A 27,479-nucleotide genomic window follows, 5' to 3' on the forward strand; every position below is an offset into this window, starting at 1 on the left:
TGGTGAGCTTACTTTTTAATACAAACTCCCATGTAAAGCGAACTATAATTTTTAAAAAAAACCACCCCACTTCCTCAGGAAGCAGCTTTCCCCTGTCCACTATTATGACCCTAACTGATGGTTCTTTCATATGTAGTCGCTCTCCTAAAAAATAGGATGGGAGAAAGATGATAGTTTATGTGGGGTCTAGGGGCAGCCTTCTCTGGTCAGTTTGCTTGGACTCCCTTTTCTCAGCCAGGGGCACTCTTTGCTCCTTTGGTTGTCTAACTTCCCCGCTCTGTAGTACAGGCTCAAGAAGAATTTGGTAATTCTGCAGAGCAGGGTAATGGCCTTTTACTTTCATATTCTTGTTTAATGTTCCCCTCCATGCCTGTATTGCTCCTACGACAAAGGACTTTCTCAGCAAGAGCATAAACATATGAAACTGATGCAGCCCTAACCAACTCCAGACTGGGTCAAAACGGATGCACCGTGCAGGATTAATGCATGTAAGATGGGTGAGGAGAGGGAGGGAGCCTAAGACTTCACTTCCACTTGTTGCTTTAGCAGAGGCATTTTAATTCGTTGCTGAATTTTTGTCTGTGTACCGTTGTTTTAGAGCGAACCTTGTTTCCTTTTCGCAGCTGCTGTCTGCTACTTCTGTGTAAGCTGTAACAGACTTTGCACCAAAGTATGGAGTGTACATTTTTCTTTGCATTTCCTGAGACAAAGTGAAAGCAGTTATTTACCTTATAGGGTTGCTATAAAGATAATCATTTTGATGACTGAAGTTGGCACATACAGCACTTTTCAGGTTCAAGGTATTGGCCTGCTGCTTGTGTTCTAGACAGAGGGAAGTGTCTATGTTGGGAAGAACTTCTAGAAATTCAGTCCATTTAATATTTATTGCACCATATGTAAACCCAACAAACATGACCCTGCTAATTAAGGTACTTTGTATCCTGAACATTACCACCTCCTTGTACGCACCATGTCTTCTCCAGCATTTTGTCTAAAAAAAAGTCTATTTTCTAGGAATACCTCTGAACATATACAGGGTAACAGGGTCACTAGCAATAAGCAACAGTTGTTATAAAGAACAGATTATACCAGGCAAAGTTGATTGCCTTTTCAGATAGAAATACAAAGCTAGTGGATGAAGAAACACTAATCTCTGTTGAATTACTTGAGCATCTCTAGTCAAAAGCAAATCTAAATGAATGGTTTCAGTGAGGGCATTATCACTTGGATTGGAAAGAGTTGGAAAACAAGCTAACAATAAAAAGAGTATTGTGGAGGGGAAGGTGTCTAACAAGGTTCAATTTGTAAAGCTGCTCACTATAGCAGAATCTAACGAATGCAAAGTGTATAAACAGGACTTTAAGTTTGCAGATAGTAAAATGGGGAAGAGTTGTGAACTGAAGTATCAAGGTGACTTAATGAGATTAAAAACTATGGACAGAAAATGGAATGCAACTTGGAAGAATGCCAGATAATACATCACGGGGAAATTCAAGACACTCACTGAGGGGAGAGAAGACTATGAAACAGTAATGCTGAAAGAGACACAGAAATGTTGGCCTGCAGACTAGCCATGGGTTTTCAATATTGTAATGCAATAAAAGCCAAACTTTTTAGGTTGTGTGCATTCACGCGTCTACAGGGAGCAATGAGGAGTGGTTCCTCTGTGCTAATGAGACTTCATTCATCTTTGGACACTTGACTGTAGATAAGCTGGAGGGAGTTTAGAGTGGAGCAACAAAAAATAAGGTTCTTGAGGATTGTCATAAATATAAAGGGAAGGGTAAACCCCTTTAAAATCCCTCCTGGCCAGAGGAAAAATCCTCTCACCTGTAAAGGGTTAAGAAGCTAGGAAAACCTCTCTGGCACCTGACCAAAATGACCAATGAGGAGACAAGATACTTTCAAAAGCTGGGAGGAGGGAGAAAAACAAAGGGTCTGTGTCTGTCTGTGTGATGCTTTTGCTGGGTACAGAACAGGAATGGAGTCTTAGAATTTAGTAAGTAATCTAGCTAGATATGTGTTAGATTATGATTTCTTTAAATGGCTGAGAAAATAAGCTGTGCTGAATAGAATGAATATTCCTCTGTGTGTCTTTTTGTAACTTAAGGTTTTGCCTAGAGGGATTCTCTGTGTTCTGAATCTAATTACCTGTAAGGTATTTACCATCCTGATTTTACAGAGGTGATTCTTCTTACTGTTTCTTCTATTAATGTGTCTTTTTAAGACCTGAATGCTTTTTTGATTGTTCTAAGGTCCAAGGGTTTGGGTCTGTGGTCACCTATGCAAATTGGTGAGGATTTTTACCAAACCTTCCCCAGGAAGTGGGGTGCAAGGATTGGGAGGATTTTCGGGGGAAGACATTTCCAAACAACGTTTTCCCAATAAACCCAGATAAAGTTTGGTGGTGGCAGTGGAAGTCCAAGGGCAAAGGGTAAAATAGTTCGTACCTTGGGGAAGTTTTAACCTAAGCTGGTAAAAGTAAGCTTAGGAGGTTTTCATGCAGGTCCCCACATCTGTACCCTAGAGTTCAGAGTGGGGAAGGAACCTTGGCAAGGATATTGACTTAAGGAAAAGAATTGTGAATGCTGGTTATGATTACACCCTGGGGATCTTTGGATCTAAAATCATGAGCTTTTGTTGCCTCAGTTAAAGAAGTAGGTTCTAAAAGCTGTTGCAGAGTCAACCCTCTTGACAATGAAGAGCCTCTAGAAAGGGACAGCTACACTTTTAAAAAATAGAACGAGGGGATATAACAAAGTAATGGGATGACTGTTCTTAAAGACTCAGGATGTCTTGGAGGGGAGTGGGGGGGAAACCTTTTGGCAGATAAGAGGTGAAAGAATGTGGAGTAATATTTGCAGAGGTGGAAAGCCTAGATCTAGAGAAATCTTTAAAAAAAGACAGGACAAAACTCCAAGCAGTCTGATTTAGTGGCTTAGATCACTGTGCTGGGATTTGGCATTATTATTAGTTCTAGCACCTAAAGGTCCCAATCAGGACTGGACTCTCTGTATTATACATTTGTGACGGGTTCAGTCACGGGGACCCCTTGGGACTGTTACCTGATGTGCTGAGACTACCTCTGAGCCCGTTTTCTCTGCCAGTTTGGGCCTCCAGAACCCTACCTTGTTGAGCCAGATATGCTAATCTGCTGCAGCCCAGACCCAGGGTCTGACCTACGCCCCCAAAGCTGCAGACTTAACTGAAAACTGTTTAGCAAGTGCTCCTGTCTTGTGAACCCAGACACCCAGCTCCCAGTGGGATCCAAACCCCAAATTAATCTGTTTTACTCTGTATAAAGCTTATACAGGGTAAACTCAAAAATTGTCCACTCTCTAACACAGATAGAGATATGCACAGCTGTTTGCTACCCCAGGTGTTAATCGCTTACTCTGGGTTAATTAATAAGTCACTTTATTAATTATAAAAAGTAGGATTTAAGTGGTTCCAAGTAATAACACACAGAACAAAGTAAGTTACCAAGCAAGTAAAACAAAAACACGCAAGTCTAAGCCTAATACAGTAGGAAACTGAATACAGGTAAATCTCACCCACAGAGATGTCCCAATAAGCTTCTTTCACAGACTAGACTCCTTCCTAGTCTGGGCCCAATCCTTTTCAGACCAACGTTGTGGTTTATGGCCTGGGTCCAGCAATCACTCTCACCCCCGTAGTTAGTCCTTTGTTCCACATTCTTTCACGCATCTCTTTGGGGTGGAGGGGCCGTCTCTTGAGCCAGCTGAAGACAAAATGGAAGGGTTTCCAGGGCCTTTTATATTCTCTCTCTTGTGGGCAAAAACCCCTTTGTTCTTCTGTGCAAAATCACAGCAACAAGATGGAGTTTATAGCCACCTGGGCAAGTCACATGTCCATGAATGATTCAGCTTTTTGCAAGCTGATGACATTTTTTACGTTTGAACTTTCCGAGGAAAGTTCAGATGTGGATTAGTGCCTCCCAAAGTCCATTGTCAGTTAAGTGTTTCTTGATTGGGCACTTACTGAGAATAGTCCTTTCTCAAGAAGCTGACCAAATGCTTCACTGAGGCCACTTAGAATCAAACACATTGAGATACAAGTACATAGCCAATATTCATAACTTCAAATACAAAAATGATACACACATACAGACAGCATAATCATAACCAGCAAATTACAGCCTTTCTGTAGACACCTTAGTTGACCTCCTTTGTAAAAGATTTGGTGCAACTATAGGACTTTGGTTGCAACAATGATCTATACGGTCACAGTTCATGTCAATAATGTCACAGTATTGTAGAAACACACAGTCCCTGCCTCAAGGTTTATGATCTAATTTGAAAAGACACAACAAGAAAGGATCAAAATCAAAGGATAAGCTTTTTTTTTTTTTAATGGATTGGGTTCCCGTGATATTCCCTGCTTTATTTAGGACTTTGTTTTGATGCTTTCTATAAAAATGAGTTTCTTTCCAGGTTAATATATCTCCTGCCAGTGGTGACTGCTGCTGTAATACGTTTGGTTGAGAGAAATCTCTTTATATAACACAACTATATTTAATTGCCATATCCTGCATTTAAATGCCTATCTGTACTTAGTTACATTATTTATTTACAGACTTGTGTCCCACTCCCAACACAACAGCTGCTAAGCAGGGCATGTAGTCACTGGAATGTGACTTATCTAAACACAAGTTGTACTGTTTTAACTATACCACTGCAATCCCTTAATGTGGGGGCAGTTATGCCAGTTTAAGGCACCTTTTTATACCAGTAGGGGTTGCACCAGTATAACTACAGTGATAAAAGGGGGATCAGTTGCACACATGAGCATCTTTATTAGGGAGAGAGAAGACATTTAGCATTTGTGTACCTTCCACTCCTACTAGATTGAAAATTTGTTTCTATTAAGTGCAATCTATGAAATAATGCTGTATTAAGAGTTGAAATAAGATATGACCACTTGCTGTAGGTCTAGGCTTTCATGTCTTCCACTAACAGTGACAACCCTTTTGTGATAAGAGAGATGTTTCATCAGGCAGGAAGCAGTTTTTTAAAGAGTGCTACTTAGTGACTCAGTTGGCCAGAGCACTTGCTAGTGGCAGCACTAACTCCCAAGTAGAAGCAGATATTCAACTTTCTTATAGAACATCACTTATTTTTTAAGAATGAGTTTGTTAAAATAAGTTTGGGAAAATATAGGCTTGTGCCTTCAACGAGTGAAATGAAATTCCTCAAATCGCCTGAAAATTGCACATCTGCTGTATACTCTGATGGAGAGGAAAAGGGGAATATGGAATCTTAATTTTAAAAAAAAATGTCAGGAAGGAAAACTACCTTTATTAAAGATAAATACAACCAAAGGGGTTGTGTAGTATCAATATTGTACATTTTTGTAAAATAAGATGGAAACAGCAAAGGGGTCTTGATCCAAGTAATCATCTGGAGCAGGATTTTCTCCCATCTTGAAAACCCATGGTTTTTTTCTGAAAAATCCAGATGAAGAAAAACCAGATTTTATGAAACAAAACTCAGCGGCCTATGTAATTTGTAATAAATAATATAAAGTGAACACCCTACACTTTGTATTCTGTGTTGTAATTGAAATCAATATATTTGAAAATGTAGAAAAACTTCCACAAATATTTATAATTTTAAATTGGTATTCTATTGTTTAACAGTGCGATTAAAACTGCAGTTAATATTGAGTATTTTTTTAAATCTCATGATTAATTACAATTATTTTTTAATTGTTTGACAGCCCTAATAAATGATTTTAACCACCATAATTTAGTCTTTATAAAAATCAGTTGATACTCATTCTTTAATTTAAACCAGTTTTATATACATGTTACTAGTTCTTTAATTTTGCCCTGTTTCATAGGTTTTCTTTGTTTGTTTTTTGTTTTCATTGATTCCAGGCCAGAAGAGATCACTGTGATCCTCTTAACTGACCTTCTGTATAACACAGCCATAGAACTTCCCCAAAATAATTCCTAGAACATCTCTTAAAAATCCAGTCTTGATTTAAAAATGCAAGTGGTGGAGAATCCAACATGAGTCTTGGTAAATTGTTCCAGTGTATAGTTACTTCTACTATTCAAAATTTATGCCTTAAATGCAGCCTGAATTTGTCTAGGCGTTAGATTGTTTTACCTTTAGTCTCCTAGATTGAAGAGCCAATTATCAAATATTTGTTCTCTCTATAAGTACTTATAGACTGGTCAAATATCTCTAACTACTTTGTTCAGCTAAATAGATGAAGCTCCTTGAGTCTCTTGCTATATAAGGCATGTTTTTCTAATCTTTTAATCATTCTCATGACTCTTCTTTGAATCCTTTCCAATTATCAGAATCCTTCTTGAATTGTGATCACCAGAAATGGACACAGTATTCCATTAGAGGTCAGACCAGTGCCAAATACAGAGATAATATAACCTCCTTATTCCGATGCGCTACTCATTTATGCATACAAGGAACATGTTAACCCTTTTTGGCCAATGTATAGCACTGGAAGCTCATGTTCAGCTAATTATCCACCACTACGCCCCAAATCTTTCAGAATCACTGCTTCCTAGGATAGAGTCCCTCATCATTGTGTAAGTATGGCCTACGTTCTTTGTTCCTAGATTTGTACGTTTAGCTTTATTAAAATGTATAGTTTGGTTGAGTCCCATTTATCAAGCGATCCAGATTGCTCTGTCTCCGTGATCGGTCCTCCATTATTTAACACTCCCCTAACTTTTGTATCATCTACAAACTTTATCGATTTGGTTTTCTTCCAGATCATTGATAATGTTAAATAGTGTAGGGCCAAGAACTGATCCCTGCAGAACCCTACTGGAAACATCCCAAATCAATGACTCCTAGTTTACAGTTACATTTTGACTCTCCTTTAACCAGCTTTTAATCTGTTTAATGTATGCTATGCTAATTTTATATATTCTGATTTTTAATCAGAATGTGCAATACCAAGTCAGACGCCTTACAGAAGTCTGTTAGATCACATTCGTGCTATTATCTTTATCATCCAAACTTGTAATCTCATTTTTAAAAAAAAAAAAAAAATCATCAGTTTAGGATCAATTTTTCATCAGCCCATCTTGACTGGCATTAATTATATTGCTCTCCTCTAATTCTTCATTAATCAAGTCCCATATGAGCCACTCCATTACCTTGCTTGGGACTAATGTCAAATTGATAGGCTTATAATTACCCAGGTCAGCTTGTTTACCCTTTTTAAGTATTGGCACAGCTTAGCTTTCTTCCACTTTTCAGGAACTTCCCTGGTATTCAAACACTTATTGAAAATCATCATTAATTGTCCAGCAAGCCTCTCGGCCAGCTTTTTCAAAACTCGTGAATGCAGTTTTCTGTTGCTAAACTTGGATGTTTTTCTGCTTATTTCTATAGCTTCCAGTTAGAATTTTCAGATTTTACTTAAACTTTTTTCTACTAAGCTTCACATATAAAAAGGTTGGTCTATGCTGAAAGAAAAGTTTAGGTCCTCCATTGTGTTCTCATTGCAAATAGCCCATGCTTTACTTGCAGGAAATGGCACCTACAGCTATATTGAACTTCCTCCAGGACAAGAAAAGCTAAAATGTCTGAGTGGTCAGCACCAAATGCTTCATAAGAAGCTGTAAGAACCCCATAGCAGGAACATGTGGGGTAATGTGGAGGGCAGATTAGATGGCCTCTGAGGATTTCTTTACTGGATAGTTAACCATGGGATTTGATACCCATGTTAGCATAGCTTGGGTGCAAGCATCTCCACAACAAAGCCCTAGCCATGTTACTGTTTCTGCATTCTCACTTGTGTGTCTGGGGGCATATCCAATGTTTTTTTTGTATTGAGACACTGGGATTCTTTCCCAACCAGTTGTCTGCCCTCCAGATGAAATTGTGGGAAGCACATTGGAGGAACATCAGCACCCAGGCAACTTTGCAATCAGGAGACAAGTAAAAAGCAGGCAGGTTCCAACGTAAGTTAAACCCCAAGCCTGAGTTCTAACCTATACCTCCAGTCACATAAGCTAGCCTGAGCTTAAAGCACCTCCTAATCTAGGTCAAAAGTCTATTTGGATGGGGGGTGGGGGGAGTTGGACTAAACCCTGGATAAGAGCTCAGATAACAGCTGAGAAGACATACCTTAAGAGAGGCTAATGCCTTGAAGCATGAGGTTTAATATCCCTTCACAAATTTCTATAATTAACTATAACTAAATAGTTTTATCCAAAAGTCAGTGGGGCTTGTGCTCCAAAGTCACTTAAGTGCCCTTGAAAAATCCCACCTCTTAAATGCTTAAGAGTTTAGGAGCATAACTTTAAGCTTCTGTTAAAATTTTTTTTAACACACTTGTAAGAGTTTGCACTAATAATGTACTGAAAATTTAAACTTTCCGTTAACACTGCAGCATTAGGGACTAAAATTTGGTGTCAGTTTTTGTTGCTTCAAAACAAAAATTCCTCAAATGTGATTTTAACTTTAAATGCATGAGAAGTCCCATTAAAGTCAATAAGACTATTCATGTAAGTTTGTAAGATCAGGGCCTTGTCAATATTTTACCTATAACAGTTTTGGAGAAGTCAAATAAGACCCTGTTAGTAGTGATATTGAAACAAACCAGCCCCCTAGTGTTTATAATTTAATTCATTAGAAATTGAAAGCACAAAATTTCTATTTGGCTTTTACAGAACCTCAACCTGACTTGAATACCACTTTAAAAAAAAAAAAAATAGACTTAAATCCTTAAATTTAACTCCTTGACTCGGCATGTTGAACCATTACCTGCATGATCATTACCTTGTAACTGCTTAGGGGAAAGGAGGGTCTTTTCATTGCAGCTTGGTTGACTGGTTAGTCATTGTCATCAATTGACAATTATTCTGACTATGCTGAATGGATCATTTCATCCCCAGGTGGTGACTCTGCTTTGTTTCTTGAACTGTATTGTCTTGTCAGACTGACTGGTTTTATCAGTATTCAAGTTCTTATCAAGATTTGGAAATCTTTAAGGAACATTGTTTTTCTAGTTCACAGATTCTGTATTTGTGATGCTTCCTAGGTGTACCCATGGTTGTGAGGTACCTCGCTACCACCTGCCCTGAGCATGAGCAAATCTTGTCTGCGCTTGCCAGGTGTCAGCTCCCTTATTCTCCCAGCCACAGACAACACAAGCACTCCCTTCTCAGCCCACCCCAGCTCCACTGTCCCTCATGCCGGTTAGCAATTGGCGCTCTCCAACCCCACATCCTTTGCCCCCTGTGGTGCCCAGCCCCATATCCACTAGACGCTCACAGAATTACCAGACCCACTATTCCCAAAGGAACAGTACACTACAGCTTATTAGTTAAATCTCAGAACACAGGTCTTAAATCTATTTATAGAGAAAGCAATTAAGTTTATTTTACAGAGTAGTGATACATATGATAGAAAACAGAAATATTGGAAATAAATGTTTACATATAAAATCATAACACTCATTTTAGAGTCTAAACGCAACTAACAAGATGCTGTCTTATCGAGTAAGGAACAGCTGACCCCAAAGTCTCTTATTTTTCAACCAGGATGGCTGAGACCCTTTCATGAATCCCAGCCTGCTGGCAGCTTCCTTTCCCCTCCTCCCCCTGCCCCCCCATGAAGAGTTCCAGGATGTCTTTTTGCACTCCTAGATGTACCAGACCAATGCTTTGTTCTTCACCTCTAAAACAGAATCTGTTCCCCACCCCCCCGCCACCTCTTCCTACTAATTTCCCACCTGAAGTCTCCACAATCTCTTCATTAGTGTTTGACTCAGTATGCAAATAGACTCCCTGGCTGATCCTTTTCTCTTACAATGGGAGATAAATGTCTCCCATTTCCTGTCTGGTGGACTCTGACTTAAGGCATCATGCTGAGTGATCCACCATTAGCTACAAGGCCTTAGCCCTGGTCTACAGTACGAGTTTCGGTCGAATTTAGCAGTGTTAGGGCTTTTAAAATCTATTTCTGTACTCCTCCCTGATGAGGGGATTAGCGCTAAAATCAACATCGGGTCGACTTTGGGGTAGTGTGGATGCAATTCGATGGTATTGGCCTCCAGGAGCTATCCCAGAGTGCTCCATTGTGACTGCTCTGGACAGCACTTTGAACTCCGATGCACTAGCCGGGTACACAGGAAAGACCCCGGGAACTTTTGAATTTAATTTCCTGTTTGGTCAGCATGGTGAACTCAGCAGCACAGGTGTCCATGCAGTCCCCCCAAAATCGTAGAGCATAGAATGTTTCTACGCTCCCCCTATCATCTCCGTCCCTGAGGTTATCGCAGATTAGAAGGCAAAAAAAACGCACTCGCGATGACATGTTTTCAGAGCTCATGCAGTCCTCCTGCACTGATAGGGCACAATTTAATGCATGGAGGCATTCAGTGGCAGAGGGCAGGAAAGAATTGCTGTGTTTGCTTACCAGCAAAAGTATCATGCCTCGCTAGTGATCCTGCCCGAGCCAGGTTGCTGTCACGTGAACTCTGCGCTGTGTCAGCCTTGGGCAGGGGCATGACCGCTTTGTGAGCAGGAGGGCCATAGATATAGACATTGCATTAGGTAGCTTCTGTAGCAATCTGGTGTATTCGGCAAAGACTGTGGCAAAAGAAAAGCCCTGTTCAAGTTAGGTTTCCATAGTGTAGTGGCTATCACGTTTGCCTAACACGCGAAAGGTCCCCGGTTCAAAACCAGGCAGAAACAGGTCACTGTTTCTTTCTCTAAAAAGAAAAGGAGTACTTGTGGCACCTTAGAGACTAACCAATTTATTTGAGCATAAGCTTTTGTGAGCTACAGCTCACTTCATCAGATGCATACTGTGGAAAGTGTAGAAGATCTTTTTATACACACAAAGCATGAAAAAATACCTCCCCCCACCCCACTCACCTGCTGGTAATAGCTTGTCTAAAGTGATCACTCTCCTTACAATGTGTATGATAATCAAGGTGGGCCATTTCCAGCACAAATCCAGGGTTTAACAAGAACGTCGGGGGGGGGGGGGGGAGAGGAAAAAAACAAGGGGAAATAGGTTACCCTTGTTCCCCCCCCCCCCCCATGAAAGCTTATGCTCAAATAAATTGGTTAGTCTCTAAGGTGCCACAAGTACTCCTTTTCTTTTTGCGAATACAGACTAACACGGCTGTTACTCTGAAACCTGTTTCTTTCTCTGGCTCCCCTCCTGCATTTTTAGTCTTAGAACAGACCACGCTGTGAAATTTTACTTTGAATTATATCAATTATGAGTTAAATAATATGGATGGTCTCTCTAAGTTATAGTCCCGGGTTCCTTACACTGTCAGCAGCTCTGATAAATTAACATTTTTGTTAGGGGCAGGGGAAAATTTTCATGAAGCCTTTTATAGGGACTAAATTCTATCTAGGACTCTGAAATAATCTTAACGTGTCCCATAGAGAGCAATCCTTCGTTTAGGATTTGTCATTCCACAAGTTGAACTGCTCCTTACTACTGTCCAGGCTTCATGAGCCATGGGAGCAAGGGGCAGGCTGGGATAGGTGCGACCGTGCGGTGCTGCCGGCTGGGAGAGCAGCCTGAGGCAGAAGCCTCCAGCTCGCATGATATTCCAGGCAGGACTGAATCTCCATGAGACAAAGCTTAAAGAAGAGAATGACCTGGAGTCACTCCCATTCAGTGCTCTAAGAGGAGGATAGCCATGTCTGTCCAGGTGCCCCTGATCGACCTCACCAAGGTCTGCCAGGAGCACACAGGAGACGTACGACAGCTATCAGTCCTACTGTACCGTCTGCCGTGAAGGCAAGGAGCTGCTGCTGTGTAGCAATGCAGTACTGCGTCTGCCAGCAGCACCCAGGAGACGTACGGTGACGGTGAGCTGAACGGGCTCCATGCTTGCCGTGGTATGGCAAGCATGGCAGCAGGCTGAGCAGGGCTGCCGGCTGGGCCCCTGGCTGGCAGGAGCCAGTGGATGGAGCCCCAGACCGGCAGCGGGACCCCGGAAAAAAGGCGCAAAACGATTGTCTGCTGTTGCTTTCACGGAGGGAGGGAAGGAGGGAGGGGGACCTGACGACATTTACCCCAAACCCCCCCACGACAAAGTTTTTGCCCCATCAGGCATTGGGAGCTTAACCCAGAATTCCAATGGGCAGCAGAGTGAGGACGCACTCCGCCGACTTAATGCACATAGTGTGGACGTACGCAATCAAATTCTAAAAATCGACTTCTATAAAATGACCTAATTTTGTAGTGTAGACATACCCTTAGGAACAATTTCCTTCCTCTGTGTGTGTACACACCTTCTTACATATTAACTGTACTTACATTGTGCAAAGATTACGATCAGTGTGACAATGGTTTCCAGTAGAAACCTTACATGTCTCTCTTTGGCAAACTAGAATGTAAATACCAGGCCCAGGGGATCCCTGGAGCCCTCTTATGCATTTCTGTACACTGCCAGTTGGCATCAAGAGGTTCTTCGGGTCACAGTATTGTAATTGTAGAGGTCTTTATTGTATTTTTTTAACTAAATTACTCAACACAGCTTACAAGAATCTCTACTGCTGCTAATGCCTCACTTTATATAATTCAGATCTAGCTTTTATGTTGATCAATCATTGTGAAAGCCAACAAGAAATGTAATGTTAGCAGTGGGGTTTTTTGTATGATTTGGAAAGAGATTTGATTATGGTCTGAAATCATAAGCTACAAAAATAACTGGTGTAACTTACAATTCTGGTCATTAGTAACTTCAGCTACTGCCTTTTAGGTTCTTGGGCTGTTTAACTGTACCTGCATGTCTTATGTCTTTTTTTTTTTTTTTTGGTTCTTTTAATGAACTTTGTGGCTAGCTTAGTGGCATGGGAAAAAATGTGTTTGTTTTTTTTTTTAAATCCAGTCTTGCTGTCCCCTTGTGAGCTTCAAGGCATTTCTTCTGTCTTTGTGCCACACTTCTTTCTGATAAGACTGCTGGACGTGTGGCCGCCTCTGAGGAAGGGAGGCGGGGGGCGGGGGGGTTTGAATCTGCCTAAATGGGTGCTTAAACAGTACCAACCATGAATGTCATTGAAAATTCTGCAGGTTTCCATGCTATTTCAGATATGGCAATAAATGTGCTTTAGTTCTTATCTCTGTTTGTCTAACATAGATGTCCCCACTCTTATCTAGAATGTGCCTCTAATGTATAAACATTTTGGGTTTTAAATACTGACTATTTTGCTTGCTATTCACAGGGATACAGCAGGACAGGAGCGATTTCACACCATCACCACCTCTTACTACAGAGGCGCCATGGGAATTATGCTAGTGTATGACATCACTAATGGCAAAAGCTTTGAAAACATCAGCAAATGGCTCAGAAACATAGATGAGGTGAGCAGTGCCAATGAGATCCTGTCCTCTGCTCTAACTGCGCCTGCTATATTACAGGTCCAACATGCTGCTGAAAGTAGACCCTGCAGAACTGAGTATCTTGAGACTAGCTGTTTCTCCCTTGCAAATATGCTACCATAGTAGCCCTTACCATCAAGGAGACAGATGAGGGTAGTGATGATGGAGTGTCAGGCTGGTTTGCATATGCCATACCTCTGCTCCAGGAGATAGAGAATTTGTTGATGGTCAGAACTTTGACTAGCAATGTTGCTCCCTGAAACACATGTTTAGAAGTTTGTTAGCATTAGAATTTTAACTCTTAAGTTTATTTAAAAAAAAACAAAAAAACTTTAGGGCTCTTTTCTGCATTCAAGAGATCGGGTGAGGGTATGTGCCTTTCTCCAATAAACAGGCTCTAATGTTAAGAGCAGTTACCAACACACATGGCCTGCCATGGTAGCAGCTGTTGCAGTAAGAACCACGATACAAAAATAACAGTAATTTCTATACTTTAACATTACTTGGTGAAATGTACCTGTCTTAGTGCAGATTACATATTTATAGGTTTCTCTCTCATGGAAGCTAAATGTGTTTTGCAAAGAAGGAAAGATCACTTAAATGTCAAGTTCATTTTTGTAGGAACTGAGCACATTCTTGACAGTGTTTCATACTACTTCTGGATGGCAAATTCCCTTCAGGGCTTAATGATGCCTGTTATGTAATGCCACTCTGCCCTTATTATAGCTGGTGGGGAAGGGTGAGGAAGAGTTGGATGGGCAGAGAGGCAAGAAGAAATGGGCACTAAAGACAGTGTAGGAGAATATGCAATATGATCCATTGTAGGTAAGCCCTGTATACGTTTCAGCCAGCTGAACCTAAAATTTGAGGCAAGATCCATTTAATCAGCTGTGGAATTGTATGTGTGAATGACTGCTGCTTCATAAAGTTGCCAGGAGGCGTTAACAGCTCAGATGGGAATTCTTGGCACAGGTGGGTTTTGGCACCTTAGGAAGCAGAAGGACTTGTGAAAGTATGTTAGCTGAGTTTCTGTTGAAATGATCAGTCTGTAAGGCCTGGTCTACACTACAAAGTTAGGTCAAAATAAGCTGCCTTGCGTCGACCTAGTTGTGCGCACGACTACACTTAAATTTCTCTCCCACTGATATAAGTACCTTGTTATGTCGACATAGTAACACCAGCTCCCTGCGTGGCATTGAGCCATAGTTGACATACATGGATTAGTGCTGCATGAGTGTAGATGCATTGTTTTTTGTCAACCCTAACACTCTTCCAGCAGCTGTCCCACAATGCTTGACAGACCTGGTCACAGTTGTGAACTCCATTGCCCAGGGGTCACATGAACCAGAAGCCTCCCCCCTTAAAATCCCTTCACATTTTTGAAATGGCTTTTCTTGGTTGTCCATCTTGCTCAGCACACCCCTGTCTACTCTCCATTGTTTTATGTAACTGCCTAGCTGATCCTGCCAGCTGCATGCTCCAGACCTGCTTTGGCTTGGAATAGACAGAAATTGCTTCTCCTGGGCCTGTGGGGAAAATAGGCTGTCTAGGGGCAGCGCTGAACCAGCTGTAGAAACATCAACATCTGTGAGCAGATTGCTCAGAGTATGCAGGAGAAGTATTATGACAGGGACCAGCAGCAGTGCTGTGTGAAAGCCTAGGAGCGTGGCAAAAGTACCAGAAGGCCTGGGAGGCCAGCGATCAATCTGGTGCCAAGCTGCAGACCTGCCACTTGGCAAAGATCCCACCACCACCCCACAGACTATCCTGGATACCTCTGAGGAACCAGGGTCACAGGCCCCTACCATGAACAGCGAGGAGGATGACTATGTGGGACAGGTGACTGGGGGTGGGGGGATCCCAGCTGTGCCAAGAGCCGGGACCTATTTTTGATTCCAGTCAGTCCCTGCAGTCAACCACAGGCAAGCCTGAAATGAGAGAGAACCTTGGATAAGTGTATAAGTAAATTTCCCATTACAGTGATGGCACCCGCATCTTAGTAGGACACAGCTATTGACTTTTTTCATTAATTTATTCAGAGGTACAACAAAGAGAGGTAGAGTTGCTATCTGCTTTCATTGTGCTCTAGAGTCAGGCTGAGGAGGCTGTGCAGAGCAGTTTATGTACACAGGGATGTCCATTGAATCCTGAGAGATCTTGATGAAAGTTCCATGGAGGTACCCTGAAATCCTCTCCCAGAGGGGTCTAGGGATAGTAGCTTTATTTCTTCCTTGATGAGAGGACGCTTTCCCATGTCATTCAGCAATAACTTTGGCAGGCACTATTGCCATAAACAGGCTAGCAGCATACGGGGCTGGGTGGCTTTGGGATGCCAGCAGCAGCTGTGCTCTATCTGCCTCCAGTGTGATATCTGCTAAAGCCACCACAAACTGTGGAAAATGGGTGCCAGTGCCCTGTACTCAGTTTCGTGCAACTGAGTAATTCCCTCCTTGTTTGCCTCACCCCAGGCGGGCCATGCTCACCATGGCTGGTGCTGTGGCACTGTGAACAAGCATTCCAAAGCAGAAAGCCAATCAGCATGTCTTGTTTGACACTTGAAGGAAGCGAGGGAGTGGGGAGTTCTGAATCTTAAGTTCACTTTTTCTTCCTTTTGTGTTGACAGTGGTACCTCAGTTTTGTCTGTAGGTATGACCATTGTAGTCTTGATGGGTATGCCCTGCACACCAGTAGAATGACTAACCCAGTGAGGAGGGGGAAAAAAGAGCATGTGGGAGGACAAGATCTGCAAGATCCTGCAAGCAAGTGCTGCATCAGATGTTGAACAGAGGCCCGAGAGGGTGAATATTGCAGATCGTATGGAGAAGGAAGGGGCAGACAGGAGAGAGGCACAGGAAAAGAGAGAGATGCACCAGGACGTAATGAGCTTCTATGTCAGCAAGCGCAGAACCTGCAAACTCTTGTGGACCTCCAGGTTCAACAATCCCAGGCTCGACTGCCATTGCAGTCAGTGTAGAACTGCAGCATAGCTCTTCTCTCCCCCACCCCAGCATTCCACATGGCCTCAGTGCCCACATGCCTGCTCCTACCATCCCAAACCAGGGGAAAGAATGGACAACCACAGCTTCACCTATATGGATCTGTGAGAGCCACGGTTGATGCGTATGCAGCTGCAATGCATATCAGTGTGCCTTCCTCCTGTTTAGGTTCCTAAATTTTAAGTTAAAATGTGTTTACATTTATGTTCTTCAGATTGTTGGGAACTGTTTCATAAGTGAATAACTTTTGTTTTTAAAGTTATTAATCTTTATTGGTTTAAAACACCTGGTGTATAATGCCCACTGGCAATGAAAGTGATGGTCTCGTACACACTCAACCCATAGGATCAGTGCCAAACAGTGTAGTCGTCATAAATGTACAGCAAACACCTACATTATTAACTGCAGTGTCAGTGATATATGCACAAATGTGCAGCAAGCACCTTACAGTTCCTAACAGACCCCCATACTGCTGCACCAGGTTGAGCACAGTACTGTGACTTGCTGTTAGTGCTCTTTCAAAGCCTCCCTAACCCATATAGCTCCTCGTTGAGCTCGTCCGATAGCTCTTGTGTTTGGCTGGTCAAACTTGACAGACAGCTGCTCCACCTCTACCCTATGGCAACTTCCCCCTTTGCTTCACAAATATTATGCAGGACGCAACAGGCAGCTGTAATCGTTGGGATATCTTTCACACTGAGATTCTGATGACTAAACAATGCCAGCACCCTTTCAATCTACCAAAAGTACATCCATCTGTCATTCTGCACCTGCTGAGCTTGTAGTTGAATCTTTCCTTAGTGCTGTTGAGGTGGCTGGTGTACAGTTTCGTGAGCCAGAGGAGTTATGGGGTTGGCTGGATCCCCCAGGATCGCTACTGGCATTTCAACATCGCTATTGGTAATCCACTACTTGGAAAAGGTCTCTGCTTGTAGCTTTCTGAACAGTCTTGGATTCTTAAAGATGTCATGCACCTTTTCTGAACGGCCAACATGGATGTGAGTGAAGCATTCACAGTGATCCACCAGCACTTGCATAACCATGGAGAAGTAGTCCTTTCTGTTGTGCTCTGGGGCCAAAATAGGCATGTATGTGTTGCACCACCGCAGTTTGGGAACACCATAGCTGCAAAGCCATCCGCTATGTCCTGCACATTGCAGGGAGTCACAGTCCTGCTTAGCAAGAAGAGATGATGGCTCCTCCAGTGGATTTTCCCATTGACCAGTAGCAGTCCAGCGTTGCCAGTTTCCACAGCATGATCATCACTTGCTTCTCCACTGTCAGTGCAGCTCTGTTTGATGCCCCACAGGTTGAATGGCTGGGGCGAGCTCGGCACACAGATGCACAAGGTCTTATTCGTGGATATGGAAGTTCTGCAGCAACTGCTTGTCATCCTAAACGTGCGTTATGATGCAATCTCACCAGTCAGTGCTCATTTCTCAGGCCCAGAAGCAGCGCTCTACTGTTGGCAGCTGTTCCATGAATGCCACCAACAACTTTGAATTGATTCTCATTATGTCCCATAGCAAACTGACATGGAAATAGTAATATTCTCTGCAGTGGTTCTTGTGGAAATAGTAATATTCTCTGCAGTGGTTCTTGTGTTCTGCAAACACCAGAAGAACACGCGTCCAGTGCTTGCAATGCTCATGACAATAGTGCTGCGCTGGGCCGGCTGTTTGTCAGAGATGGCGAACAATGACAAATCCTGCTTGGGTTCATGGGAAATTTGAAAATAGGCACAAAAATCATGGGATTTCACAGGCAGGAACGTCTGTGAGGGGAGGGTTCCTACCTCATACTGAGAATGAGGTGCGATCAGCAGGTTATCTCAAGTGCCTATATACAAATGCACAAAGCCTTGGAAACAAGCGCAGAGAACTGGAGGTCCTGGTGAAGGCAAGGAATTATGACGTGATTGGAATAACAGAGACTTGGTGGGGTAACTCACATGACTGGAGTACTGTCATGGATGGTTATAAACTGTTCAGGAGGGACAGGCAGGGCAGAAAAGGTGGGGGAGTAGCACTGAATGTAAGGGAGCAGTATGACTGCTCAGAGCTCCGGTATGAAACTGCAGAAAAACCTGAGAGTCTCTGGATTAAGTTTAGAAGTGTGAGCAACAAGAGTGATGTAGTGGTGGGAGTCTGCTATAGACCACCGGACCAGGGGGATGAGGTGGATGAGGGTTTCTTCCGGCAACTCGCAGAAGCTACTAGATCGCACGCCCTGGTTCTCATGGGCAACTTAAATCATCCTGATATCTGCTGGGAGAGCACTACAGCGGTGCACAGACAATCCAGGAAGCTTTTGGAAAATGTAGGGGACAATTTCCCGGTGCAAGTGCTGGAGGAGCCAACTAGGGGGAGAGCTTTTCTTGACCTGCTGCTCACAAACCGGGAAGAATTAGTAGGGGATGCAAAAGTGGATGGGAATCTGGGAGGCAGTGACCATGAGTTGGTTGAGTTCAGGATCCTGACACAGGAAAGAAAGGTAAGCAGCAGAATACGGACCCTGGACTTCAGGAAAGCAGACTTTGACTCCCTCAGGGAACTGATGGGTAAGATCCCCTGGGGGAATAACATGAGGGGGAAAGGAGTCCAGGAGAGCTGGCTGTATTTCAAAGAATCCCTATTGAGGTTACAGGGACAAACCATCCCGATGTGTCGAAAGAATAGTAAATATGGCAGGCGACCAGCTTGGCTTAACAGTGAAATCCTTGCGGATCTTAAACATAAAAAAGAAGCTTACAAGAAGTGGAAGATTGGACAAATGACTAGGGAAGAGTATAAAAATGTTGCTCGGGCATGTAGGAATGAAATCAGGAGGGCCAAATAGCACCTGGAGCTGCAGCTAGCAAGAGATGTTAAGAGTAACAAGAAGGGTTTCTTCAGGTATGTTGGCAACAAGAAGAAAGCCAAGGAAAGTGTGGGCCCCTTACTGAATGAGGGAGGCAAGCTAGTGACAGAGGATGTGGAAAAAGCTAATGTACTCAATGCATTTTTTTGCCTCTGTCTTCACGAACCAGGGTTGGAAGGGACCTCAGGAGATCATCTAGTCCAACCCCCTGCTCAAAGCAGGACCAATCCCCAATTAAATCATCCCAGCCAGAGCTTGGTCAAGCCTGACCTTAAAAACTTCTAAGGAAGGAGATTTTACCACCTCCCTAGGTAACGCATTCCAGTGTTTCACCACCCTCCTAGTGAAAAAGTTTTTCCTAATATCCAGCCTAAACCTCCCCCACTGCAACTTGAGACCATTACTCCTTGTCCTGTCCTCTTCTACCACTGAGAATAGTCTAGAACCATCCTCTCTGGAACCACCTCTCAGGTAGTTGAAAGTAGCTGTCAAATCCCCCCTCATTCTTCTCTTCTGCAGACTAAACAATCCCAGTTCCCTCAGCCTCTCCTCAGAAGTCATGTGTTCCAGACCCCTAATCATCTTTGTTGCCCTTCGCTGGACCCTCTCCAGTTTCTCCACATCCTTCTTGTAGTGTGCGGCCCAAAACTGGACACAGTACTCCAGATGAGGCCTCACCAATTTGAATAGAGGGGAACGATCACGTCCCTCAATCTGCTGGCTATGCCCCTACTTATACATCCCAAAATGCCATTGGCTTTCTTGGCAACAAGGGCACACTGCTGACTCATACCCAGCTTCTCGTCCGCTGTCACCCCTAGGTCCTTTTCCGCAGAACTGCTGCTTAGTCATTCGGTCCCTAGTCTGTAGCGGTGCATTGGATTCTTCCGTCCTAAGTGCAGGACCCTGCACTTATCCTTATTGAACCTCATCAGATTTCTTTTGGCCCAATCCTCCAATTTGTCTAGGTCCCTCTGTATCCTATCCCTGCCCTCCAGCGTATCTACCACTCCTCCTAGTTTAGTATCATCTGCAAATTTGCTGAGGGTGCAATCCACACCATCCTCCAGATCATTTATGAAGATATTGAACAAAACCGGCCCCAGGAACGACCCCTGGGGCACTCCACTTGACACCGGCTGCCAACTAGACATGGAGCCATTGATCACTATCCGTTGAGCCCGACAATCTAGCCAACTTTCTACCCACCTTATAGTGCATTCATCCAGCCCATACTTCTTAACTTGCTGACAAGAATACTGTGGGAGACTGTGTCAAAAGCTTTGCTAAAGTCAAGAAACAATGCATCCACTGCTTTCCCTTCATCCCCAGAACCAGTAATCTCATCATAGAAGGCGATTAGATTAGTCAGGCATGACCTTCCCTTGGTGAATCCATGCTGGTATTGTACGGTGGAGTCTGGTTGTACATCAAAGATGTCTGTTGTGTAAGCACTGTATAACAAATAGCACTGTCTCTCAACGGTCAATATTTTCAGTGCATGTTTCTTTGATCTTTCCTTCTTGCCATCTAAGTACTCTTCCAAAAAATCCCAAACTGAGTTGATCCTGGTCAGGCAGGCCTCCTTGTGAAACAACTTGTTTGGGCCACTACTTTAGGCAGGAAAACCAGATTATGTAGACTTTTGGTTTGTTAGTTATTTATGGTAATAAATATCTACTAATCCTACTTACCATCCATTCCAAGGGAGTATTCCTTAAGACTGTTGAAACAGAAGTAAATTCAGATTACAAATTCTCCACTAACTGATGCTTTGTTCTATTGGTCCATGAGGACTTCCAGAGATATCAGTTTGTCACAATTATTGGTTACTGTAGTGTAAGTAGGGAGGGCTTCCTTTGTAAGCAGATGTTAATGAACAAGTGTTTTAAGGCTCTCTTCTGTTCCAGATGAACAGGTAATTGTCTTGTCAGACTGGCCAGAAAAGTGCTCTCATTCGATATTGTAGGCTTTGAAATTGTTCCCTTGACATCCAGTAAAGCAGTCAGTTTAATATGTTGTGCATTATAAAACTCCTTTTTTGCACATCCGTTTCTATATTTTTATTTGCAGTTTGAGCAATGGTGTAACATTCCATTTTTCTTTTCTTGCTGCCCTTGTGCCGCATAACAGGGTTGTAGTGAAACCAGCACCCGCCCTATGAAGCAGGATTCAGATGAGCAGCTTGTGTGCATGTCAGAACACGCAGACCAGTATGAGATACAAAGCTGACACCTAGAATAAGATTAACATATTCATTGTGCTCTTCAGATTCAGTGATGCTAGAAATTCTCATTTCCTTTTCTCAGACAATGCTAAAGAACAAGATCCATCCACTGTACTCAATATCCAGTGCCAGATTTCCCACTTTAGTGTGTTCATTTCGTCAAAGTATTCCAAGATCACCATGTAAATGGGTTTCTAGCTGCTGAATGGAAACTAAATGCCTTTTTACAGATTGGGTTTGGATAATTGAACTGTTCACCCAGCCCTATATCTACACGATCACCCTACCAAATAACTCAAGAAGAGCTGTTAGAACTTAGCTGGAGGCATTTCCTGCTAACCACTCAGCTATTTAGCTTTGCAGTGGTTGACCTTTTTTAAACACAGTTCTTAAACAAGGTACTGTCTGCACCATAACAATGTGCAAGGGAGTCTAGAAATGCTTAGGCTTGATCTACACTGGGGTATTGTTGGCATCAGGGGTGTGGGGGGAAAAAAAATGTCCCTGACCAGTACAGCTATGCCAACAGGAGAGGGCTAACTTAATTCAGGGAGATAGTATTTCTACAGTGACAGAAAAACCCCTTCTCTCAGTGTAGGCTGCATCTATACCATGGGGCTAGGCAGGTATAGCCAGTATTTTCTCCATAGTGCAGACATATCCTGAGAAAGTTACATCAAAATCAGTGATTCCAGTGCGTGAAAATTTGATTATCTGTGTTGGCAACCAGTCTTTTATCTGTCCTTAGTGTTTTGGCCTTTATGAAAACAGGACTAAATGTTCTAAGCCAGCAGACATTAAATCTTCTTAGTTGGGCAGGAAGTTGATTGTTTCCTTGGGTAACTGAGTGTAACTTAAGCATTCAGTAGGTTAATGTCTTTAACTAGAAGAATGCAGACTGCCAAACACCATTTGGTCCTTTTTATGAGAGGAGGCTTTTCTAATCACAGACTACAGGCAGAGAAAGACCAGGGAAAAATTGACTTCTGCTGGAGGTGGCGGGCTTGCCTTAAAGTTGTAGGCTTTTTCTGCCATATCCCACTTTCAGAGTATGGGTTCTTTTGTGCAGAGCTTCCCTTAGGGAACATGCTGCTTAGCACAGTCCTGCCAAGCTCCACCAAAGATGATGGGCCATCCACTTCTATATAAATTGAACCAGAAATGCCAAAAAGACGAGTTAATACAAAGATGAACAAGATATGTGCATGTTATCTTTTAGCAGATGTGAAAACATATATAACGAGCTATTTCTTGTTCCTGTTTTAGCATGCCAATGAAGATGTGGAGAGGATGCTGTTAGGAAACAAGTGTGACATGGAAGAAAAGAGAGTTGTAGCTAAAGCAAAAGGAGAACAGGTGAGTGTCAAGCGAGAACTGGTTCGCAAAGAAAAGCGTGTTACTGAGACCTTCCCCAATGTGCAAAGGTGAAAAGTATGGAATCAGCCAAACAGCCATTATAAAACTGAAGCTGTTTCAGGGGTTATATTACTAGAGAACTTAAACTCCATTGTAAGACCTGCCAAAGAGTAATATGACTAATATTGGACTTGCTAATGACTTGTAAACCCAGGAAAATCTTTTCTGGAGTTGTATTGTGAACATCTACCGTTTAGGCTAGTCTGCCAGTAATGCGAACTTGGCTAGTCAGTCTGTTTCCTCTGTTTAGTTTCTAACATTCTTCTGCAAATCCTTTTGCTTCAGTCATTTATACCATATGACGTAGGTTGGTGGCATGTATTAGATTTTGTAACGGTTTATAATTCATCATGTCTGAATACCTACTTCTGTGTACCTCAGTAAAACTGTTTTGTCCTCACCAAGCATTAGACTATTTTACCAGTATCATCTCAGTTTGACTGACTAGTAATCCTTGCACTCCTGTCTGTTGTACTGAAACAAATTACACCTGCTACAGCAAACTGGTTACTAACCATAGTTGTCATTGAGCACCAATGTATAAACTGTGCATGTAAGGCCTTCTACTGCTAATCTTCTTGCCTCTTTTGGTTTAGATTGCGAGGGAGCATGGTATTAGGTTTTTCGAAACTAGTGCAAAAGCAAATATAAACATTGAGAAGGCATTCCTCACATTAGCAGAAGACATTCTTCGAAAGGTAAGTGCCCACGGAATTTTTCTCGACTGCTTATTGAAAAAGCCAACATCACTTAAAATATCAAATACAAATCAAAACTAGCAAGACCTGAGAATTTAGCTGAAGTGGTGTAGATTCCAATTGTAAAACGAGAATCTACAAGTTTTGCAGACGTGCTATACAATCAGGGGAACTTTGGATGCTTCATTTTGTCTTAGATTGCACCTTTATTGCAATAAATCAGGCATTGCCGGGAAATAGGAACCGTTAAATGCGAACATTGTTTTGGGAAAGACACTTAGCCGTTCTAGATTTGTCTCAGTCTGAAACTGGGGATATTTTTGTAGCTCTGGAGGGGTGTTGTGGTAAAGGAGAAAAAGAAAGAAACATAGCTGCTATCCTGTAATACATCAACCTGCTAATGGGTCGCTTAGATCAGGTTCTAAGCAGCTGAAAATAGAAGTTAGCGTCTGAGCAAAACCACTTGAGCTTAAAGTTTCAGTGAGGTCTAACCAAGTTTGCATCGCATGATGCAAGCAAACATGGGTGTCTTACTGTCTCAGAATTTGGCTTACAAAGCAACTTAAAAGCAAACTCCTGACTGGACATGCAAGTACTTCACAGAAAATATGTTCCAATCACCAGACTTGTTACTGAAAACTGGAAAGCAAGCCAAATGTGTAAGACTGTTGTTTTTTTTAAAAAAGTGCACGTGATTTTGGGGGGTGGAACCCTGTGGTAGATAACTGCCCAAGAAAGAATTGAAAACGTAGAGCAGATATGTTTCTGTTGTAAGTGGTTTTGTGTGATCTGAGCAAACTGCTTATGCTAAAAATATTAAGTCTTAGCTGCTGGGGAGACTGACTTGCCTAAATGGTAGCCAAACAAGAGGCAACTTGTCTAAGTTGCCTACCAAAACACACTAAAAGAGCCCTTCTCTGTATGTAGATTATTCTGACACCAAAGAATTTTTAGAACAGCCCACATAGGTGATACTCAACCCCCCAGCTAAATCTGTTCTAAGATAATTGCCTGAATGGCTCCTTAGTGTATTATGTGACTTGTTGGTAGGACAAGCAAAGCCCCAGTATAAGTCCCAAAAGCAATGTCTAGAAGAAAATTTAGGTTTATTTTAGTGATGGGCCCAAACTGCAAAGTTTGTTCCAAATTCCGGAGATGATGGGTTTCAGATATGGTAGGACTGGTTCAGCTCAGCTACAAAGTTTGACTCCAAATCTCCACAAAGTTCTGTGCGGGTTTAGAACCACATCTAATTTATGGGCATGTTATCACCAAAATAAACATTGTCCTTTTGCATGCTTCTCTCTCTTCAGTGCTGAATGTTTGCATCTCTTCAGAATGTAATTAGTGTGTCTTTGGCTTGTTTCATTGCAGACCCCTGTAAAAGAGCCCAACAGTGAAAATGTAGATATCAGCAGTGGAGGAGGGGTGACAGGCTGGAAGAACAAGTGTTGCTGAACGTTCTCCTAGATCACCAATCGCCATCCACCACCCCTTTTGTTTTTTCTCGCTGCAAAATAAACCACTCTGCCCACTTTTAACCTTAAATGAATGTTTCATTCCTCATCTTAACAAAGCTCCAGCCTCCCTTTGTTCTTCCATTTAGGACAGCTTGCTGACTATAATTTTCTCAACAAAATGTATAGAAAAATCATGTCTGTGACTTTTTTTTTAATGTATCTGCTCAACTCACCACTACATTTTGGTTGTATTATAGTCCCATTCTTGACATTAAAACTTATAGCAATCATTTCAACTCTATTCTGCAAATTGTATAAGAATAAAAGTTAGAATTAACACTTTAATTTGTACAACAGTGGAATTTTCTGTTATGGATAATGTGCTTGAGTCACCATATTCTATAGACATGCATCAGCAAAAAAAGCCAGGAAAAAAACTCATTTTCGCCTTGAGTATGTAAATGGGGTTTATTTTGTCCTGTGCCTTATGTGGAAAGGAACTTTTTTTTTTTCTGGTGGAAGCATGTGCAGGAGACGTACCATCCAAACGTGACCATTTTAAAATATTAAACTCTTTTGTGGTTGCTTTACTGTGATTGTTGGTGTAGTGAATAGAGGACAAAGGATGGTGCAAATATCTTAAATTTATCTGCTGAGTCTCCTTTATGGTGACCTGGCCATTCAGAACTGTTCCTGCTGCCATTTTTCTCACTGGCAACTTTTCCTTTTGCCTGCATGCTGCTTTTATTTGCTTTTCTTCATGGTGTCATGTGTTAATTAAAAGATGGCAACCTGGTATGTTTGCCAAAGTTAATACAAAGCACTAATTTAGCTTTCAAGGTAAAATGTTATGCCTACTAATTTCCCTCTAGCCAATGTCCGTTCACTAGTATCTCCCCCCTCTGTCCTCCTGCATAGCCTATGGGTTTTATGATATGGATCAGGTATTTGCATGCACTAGTTTTTGATGGAGGGTGATGTGGTTGGTTGTCTTTCTGTGTGCGTGAATATAACATGCAGTTCCCAAACTGACAACAGTTAATATGAACTTAAAGTCTCTATTAGCTGCTCGAACAGGGCATTTGGTAGCCTAGCAAAAGGTTAAGTAAACTAGTCTTTTAAAAACAAAAAACAAAAGTTGGCAGTTGTGTTGAATTATTGCTTCCCCTACAATTTCCACTTTTTCCGGTGTTAATTTGTTGTCATAAAGAATTTTTAATTTGTTCTTCATCGTGGTCATTCTTGAGCTCATCATTTAATCCTGTTGAAAAACAGCAGGTGACTCATGCAGGGAGGTAGAATTGGTATCCCTGTGTTTTTGTACCCCCATGGGTATTTGACTTGCTTTTCTGCTTTGCTTTCATGCTTCATCTGTAGATCAGGGTATGCTAGCTTTGCTATTTTCCCAAAAAGACGCCTGTGCTGAACTATTGAATGGCCTCATCCATTTCTAGTGGAGAAGAGAGTTGAAGGACCCCAGGCTAATTTAGGCTGCTCATGTACGATTAGGTGCCTTGTTAAGGAGAGCGTTTTAACATCCAGCTGGCTTGCATATAAACAGTGAAGGAGGATTCTCCAGCAAAGAGCACATGAAAGTTTCTAGTAGAACCCCCCCAAATCTGCTTTTCTGAATCTGACTGGCTTGGCCTGACCTTTGTGCACTTGGTTGCTTGATCTTCCTCCACTAAATAGTGAAATCAGCAAATGACCCTGACTTGACTTTAATGAAATGAGTCTTTTAACGTTCAGATTCTTGTTTTGACCTGCTATCAGTTTAGTAACTTTACTGATATGTCTCCCTCATCCTCTCTGTTCTGGCAGTTTCTCTCCTCTGTACTCATTAACCCTGCCCAGTTGAGTGGCTGCTGGGGAAAAGGCAAGAAACTGGGGCTCTAGGTGATAAATTGACACTGTTTTTGTTTCTCACGTATTAAGCATATTGATCAGCATTGTAAATAGACAGAATATGGCTACCTTTTTGTTAAATTTGCACTTTCTAACGTTATCAAAAAAGGGAAAATGGAGTATACATCAATTTTTGTATGGTCTGTTTAAAACATGGGGTCTTTATTTGCTTAATGGGACTTAACCCCACCTCTGTAAGTCTGTTGGGATCCTTTGTAGAAGCTGTGTTCATTAAACACTGAGCAGTTAGAGGACAGTCCACTCTCTGATACAACTAGCTACAAATTCAGTTTCATATTCTACTTAACAAGTTAAATAAACTGAAATATTTCTAGATGGTCTATTTCTGTTCATATAAAAACATGATTTCCAACTGTGCGGCTTGGCTTTCATTTACTTGTGGAGTACAAGACACTCCGTGTTGGTTTGAAAAGAGGGGGAAAGCATCCACTGTAAATGCATCTGCCAAAGAAACAATTCATAGATTCATAAATATTTAGGTCAGAAGGGACCATTATGATCATCTAGTCTGACCTGCACAACGCAGGCCACAGAATTTC

At 42.1% G+C, this 27,479-nt stretch overlaps 1 protein-coding gene across 1 annotated transcript in view; it reads left to right on the plus strand.

The window, feature by feature from the left end:
* RAB10 (RAB10, member RAS oncogene family) overlaps positions 1–27,253 on the plus strand; it is a 77,139-nt gene extending 49,886 nt beyond the window's left edge. The window contains exons 3-6 of the mRNA XM_037893726.2: positions 13,202–13,340; positions 22,707–22,796; positions 23,453–23,554; positions 24,929–27,253. Coding sequence (XP_037749654.1) covers positions 13,202–13,340; positions 22,707–22,796; positions 23,453–23,554; positions 24,929–25,012 — 415 coding nt within the window. The 3' untranslated portion in view covers positions 25,013–27,253. The remainder of the gene's footprint in view (positions 1–13,201; positions 13,341–22,706; positions 22,797–23,452; positions 23,555–24,928) is intronic.
* Positions 27,254–27,479: the final 226 nt, after the last annotated feature.

Source organism: Chelonia mydas, chromosome 3 (genome assembly GCF_015237465.2).
Source record: "Chelonia mydas isolate rCheMyd1 chromosome 3, rCheMyd1.pri.v2, whole genome shotgun sequence".
Lineage (NCBI taxonomy): Eukaryota > Metazoa > Chordata > Testudines > Cheloniidae > Chelonia > Chelonia mydas.